The sequence below is a fragment of the Acyrthosiphon pisum genome, chromosome A3 (assembly GCF_005508785.2).
Source record: "Acyrthosiphon pisum isolate AL4f chromosome A3, pea_aphid_22Mar2018_4r6ur, whole genome shotgun sequence".
Lineage (NCBI taxonomy): Eukaryota > Metazoa > Arthropoda > Insecta > Hemiptera > Aphididae > Acyrthosiphon > Acyrthosiphon pisum.
The window spans coordinates 42,096,214-42,100,869 of record NC_042496.1 but is presented as its reverse complement, the minus strand read 5'-3'; the positions used below and the strand labels follow the sequence as shown (position 1 = coordinate 42,100,869).

Below are 4,656 nucleotides of genomic sequence, written 5' to 3'. Positions count from 1 at the left end.
ACTCATAACTCGCTTTACAACTAAAATATAATAAAAAGCCGATGAGGTTGCCTTTTAAATTGTAATAATACATTTTTAATTAAATTGTGTGTATATATCAATATTTTAGATGCCTGAAGGATCAGATGCATCTTGGACTCAAAAACTATGTACCAATTTAGGTAAAAATGATAGGTTTTCAAAACCTAAATTTGGTATGTAAATATGCAATATAACTTGTTTATTTTTTAAAACTTATTATTATATTATTTAAAAAAAGGTGGAATGGATTTTACAATTAAACATTTCGCTGGTGATGTCAAATATTCTTCAGACGGATTTTTGGACAAAAATAAAGATACAGTTTTTGAAGATCAAGTGTGTATTTACAGTATAATTTTATTTAATATTGTATCCAAACATTTTTCATTTTATAATATATATTTATTTTAGGTTAATATATTGAGAAATGGGAAAAATGATTTGTTACGTGAAATGTTTTTGGTAGAAAGTTCAATAGGTTCACCTACACATTCAAACAAAATAAGGAAACTGTATGTTATGACTTATGATAATATTAATCTATAATCATGATAAAAAAAAAAAACTTAATTAAAAGGTTAATTTTTTTTTTAAAAGGTTGGTTCACAGTTTAGAAATTCACTTAATGCCCTCATGACAACCCTTAATGATCCTACAACGCATTATATAAGGCGTGTTAAACCAAATGATAACAAGTTACCATTTGTGCTTGACAATCAACGAGCTGTTTATCAATTGCGAGCTTGTTGTGTGTTAGAAACAATCCGCATTAGTGCTGCTGACTTTCCTTCTAGGTATAATATATAATTCAAATACTTTTAATTATTTAATTCATTTTTAAATAATAAATATTTTAGATGGACCTATGTAGATTTCTTCTTAAGATATTGCGTATTATTGAAATCAAAGAAAATTAATAGAAATGATCCTAAATTAACTTGTCAGCGAAAATTGTTGAAGAATATGTTAAAGTATATTATCTGTATATTTACTTAAAATGTCTTCAAACACTATAATAAACTAAACATTTTACAGACTAAAGACAACTATAAGTTTGGTAATACAAAAATATTCTCAGCTAGTCAAGTTGCATACTTAGAAAGAAAACGGGCTGATATACGTAAAGATTGCGGCATACTTATTCAAAAAACTTGGCGAAATACATATGTCAAAAAAACATACTTACAAATTCAAACAAGTGTATTAATAATTCAGCAATGTGGGAGAGCTTACTTAGCTAGACGGTATATACTAATATAGGTAGTTTATTTGGATTATTTTGTTAAAATTATTATTATTTTATTTAATTGAAGGTACAGATCAGCAGACAAGCAAAACAATGCTATTTGTAATTATTTTAGCAGTAGCGGCAGCAACTATTAAAATCTACCCCCTGCGAGTTCAAATGTACCCCGTGGTTCCGGCAAGGGACCGATATTAGTCGGCACCAAGGATCGACGCAGAAGCCGTAGTCAGGTAAATCATTTGTTTTGTTGGTCCCACGTGTCAGTAGGCTGTTTATATATAGTTTTTGTTTACCAGCTGTGGTATTTAGTGTTAAGTTGATATTACTATTTTGGTCACACGCTAATTGAACTATTTATTTATTGCAAATATACGTGTTTCCAACGACCCTAAACTCTAACCATATTGTACATATTGAGTAACCTGTTTCCGCTCCACCATTCATCACTTAACGCAAGTTGTCGCCGACAACCGCACAATTCGTAGGATCGGTATCGGCGTATGCACCAAAACATCTAAAAAATACATAAACACAGTTTATTCTTATATCTAGTCATTTTAAGTTCAAATTTGGACGAAAATCGAAATTTCATATTAAAAAACTTAAAATAACTATTTTAGTTATTTTATTGTGATTGTATAATATTATTCCTGGGTATACTTGAAACTTTTAAAGTATACTATTATATATCTATGATAGTATCACGGTTTGTTGTTGATGTATAACACGTTATAAGTACCTGATGGATATTGTGATATGATTAATTTGGAATTTATTATAAGTACCTACCTCCCTCTGTGCAAAAACTAGTCCCATTAACTTCTCTTAGTATTCTCACTGTGACCTGCGAAGTTACAAATCAGTGTGCCAAGATATATTAAATATTGTTATTATAGACCTTCAAATAGACATCAGATTGTCATCCGACATAGCACGCTAAGAAAGCTCATATACAGGGGGTATAGTGGTTGATATCCCCAGATAGTTATTGGTGATCAAAAGCTTATCGATTTACAGGCTAGAGGGGGTGGTCTGAAACGAACCAGTTGGCCAGTTGAAAAATTAACATTTAAATAATACACAGCGCGCCCGTTTCAGATTATCAATTTGATAAGCTTTTGATCGCCAATAGTTTGGAAATTTGACGTACAAGACGCATATGTATAGGTACGTGACATTTCATTTTTTGAAATCAGATTTCGACGAAAATTAAACGATATAATAATTTGTTTGTAGTTCATTGGGTTATCTTAACAGATTAGGTACAATTACATAATAATATAAAATAATCGATTACGTTAAGAAGACGCGTCCTTGACGGCCAATAACAATAATAATTGAACACGGGTGCACCGAGGGTCACATACGTTGTTAGGTCCAATTTATTGTGAGAGTAATCTTTGTTGACATGGGATAATATCACAGTACCGATAATATAGCTTAAAAAAATTGTATACATATTTTGAGGTGGTTTTTTGGTATTATATCATATTTCATTAATGCCGATCCTAAAACCAACCCTTCGCCTGCCATAATTATTTACGATCCGATGCTGTATTAAGCTGATGAACATAGATTTTAAATAAATATTTAAAATTATATCTTCGTTCTTATAATTAATATACCATATCTAAAAATTAAAATCGTATACCTCAGTATCAATTATCACCATTATTATGAAATTAAGATTTTGACACACGTAAGTTACTTGTTAATTTACAGACATTACAGTCATATACATTTATGATATTGAAATGAATTGACATACATTATCATAATGGTTAGTTGGTTAAACTTATAGTAAAGCAAATTAACTTATTAAAATTACATAATGTTGTAAAATATACATTTTATAGGATAAAAATATTAACACATCTTATACATTTTAATTTTATTAATTTAATCTCAATATAAGTCATTAATTACATTTATTATTTTAGGGTGCAATAATCTGGATCCCTTGCCTTTCAGAAGTATGGCAAACAGCAGAGATAGTAGAGGCATATGATGGACATAAATTAAAAGTAAGAACAATTAAATCAAGAGCTGAAAAAGTCATTAATAGATCTTCGGATGAAGAACTTCCACCTCTTCAGAATCCTGATATACTTCTCGGAATAAATGATCTGACTTCACTATCATTCCTACATGAACCAGCTATTCTGTACAATTTATATAGTGGATTTATTCAAAGTCATGCAATTTACACTTATTGTGGTAAACATGAATAGCTTTAAAACAATTTCAACATTTTATTGCATAATGCATTGGTTTTCTTTTATGATTAGGTAGTGCGCTAGTGGCTATCAACCCTTATAAAGATCTTGATATCTATGGTACTGATTCCATGAAAAAATATAGAGGTCAAACAATGGGCAGTTTAGAACCCCATATATTTGCTGTTGCAGAACAAGCATTTAATAAAATGGAGATGTAAGACAGTAAATAAAATATTTAGGTGCGCTAATATGATTTAATAAATCTTTTTTTTTTAGAGAAAACAATAACCAGAGTATCATAGTTTCTGGTGAATCTGGTGCAGGAAAAACAGTTTCTGCTAAGTATGCAATGAGGTATTTAGCTTTCAGAAGTAAGTCGAAAACTGAAACTGAAAATGAGAAGAAAGTTTTGGCTTCTAATCCCATCATGGAGGTAATTTTTTTAAAATGATATTGAAAGTTCAACCTTTTATGAATTTGTATTAACTTTTAGGCTATTGGAAATGCCAAAACAACCATAAATGATAATTCATCTCGTTTTGGAAAGTATATTGAACTTCATTTTAATGATCGGAATCACATAACAGGGGTCAGTATGCAAACATATCTACTTGAAAAGTCTCGTGTTGTACACCAAGCCAGTCACGAACGAAATTATCATATATTTTATCAATTATATTCTTCTCGTAATATGTTCCCTCAATTAAAACTAGGTGAATGATAAATACAATATTAACATAATATTCTAGATAAAAATAAACATAAATAATATATAATATATGTGAATATATGAAATATTTGAAATAAATACTAATTTTATTTTGGTTATTAGGTGATTCAGATAAATATAATTATTTGAATTCCCTACAAATTAGTGATAATGACAGTCAAAGTATTAATGAGACAGTAAATGCTCTTAATACATTAGGATTTTCCGAGGAACAGCAATATCCTATATGGGAAGTATTAGCAAGTATTTTACATCTTGGTAATATTGAAATTGCTAACAACACTGAAAATAATTTTGGAGATAGTGATTCATGTTCTATATCGGTTAGTTTTTATTTGCTGCATTTAGATTACGGTGATGTAGGTATTGATAATACAATTTGATTACTTTCTTAATTTAGTCGAATGATCCTAGTTTAGAAAATAGTTTCAACTTTACTG

At 29.3% G+C, this 4,656-nt stretch overlaps 2 protein-coding genes across 3 annotated transcripts; both read left to right on the top strand.

Moving 5' to 3' along the window:
- The first annotated feature begins 102 nt into the window (after positions 1-102).
- LOC115034508 (myosin-2B-like) lies at positions 103-432 on the top strand. 2 transcript variants are annotated; one of them, XM_029491812.1, is made up of 2 exons: positions 103-194; positions 260-432. In XM_029491812.1, the coding sequence occupies exons 1-2, from the start codon at positions 110-112 to the stop codon at positions 430-432; spliced, it is 258 nt and encodes an 85-aa protein (XP_029347672.1). In that variant the 5' UTR covers positions 103-109. The 2 variants fall into 2 exon arrangements, 1 of the variants encoding a protein (XP_029347672.1); XR_003839869.1 differs by having other exon boundaries at positions 110-161.
- Positions 433-3,044: 2,612 nt separating this feature from the next.
- Positions 3,045-4,237, top strand: LOC103309914 (unconventional myosin-Va-like). The gene is made up of 5 exons (XM_016805891.2): positions 3,045-3,051; positions 3,239-3,484; positions 3,556-3,700; positions 3,763-3,919; positions 3,980-4,237. The coding sequence occupies exons 1-5, from the start codon at positions 3,045-3,047 to the stop codon at positions 4,205-4,207; spliced, it is 783 nt and encodes a 260-aa protein (XP_016661380.1). The 3' UTR covers positions 4,208-4,237.
- The last annotated feature ends 419 nt before the right edge of the window (positions 4,238-4,656 follow it).

Coding starts and splice junctions, on each gene's coding strand:
- LOC115034508 (XM_029491812.1), top strand. CDS start 110: ATGCCTGAAGGATCAGATGCATCTTGGACTCAAAAACTATGTACCAAT. Junction 195..259: donor GTTTTCAAAACCTAAATTTG/GTATGTAAATAT, acceptor ATTTAAAAAAAG/GTGGAATGGATTTTACAATT.
- LOC103309914 (XM_016805891.2), top strand. Junction 3,701..3,762: donor GCATTTAATAAAATGGAGAT/GTAAGACAGTAA, acceptor TTTTTTTTTTAG/AGAAAACAATAACCAGAGTA. Junction 3,920..3,979: donor CTTCTAATCCCATCATGGAG/GTAATTTTTTTA, acceptor ATTAACTTTTAG/GCTATTGGAAATGCCAAAAC.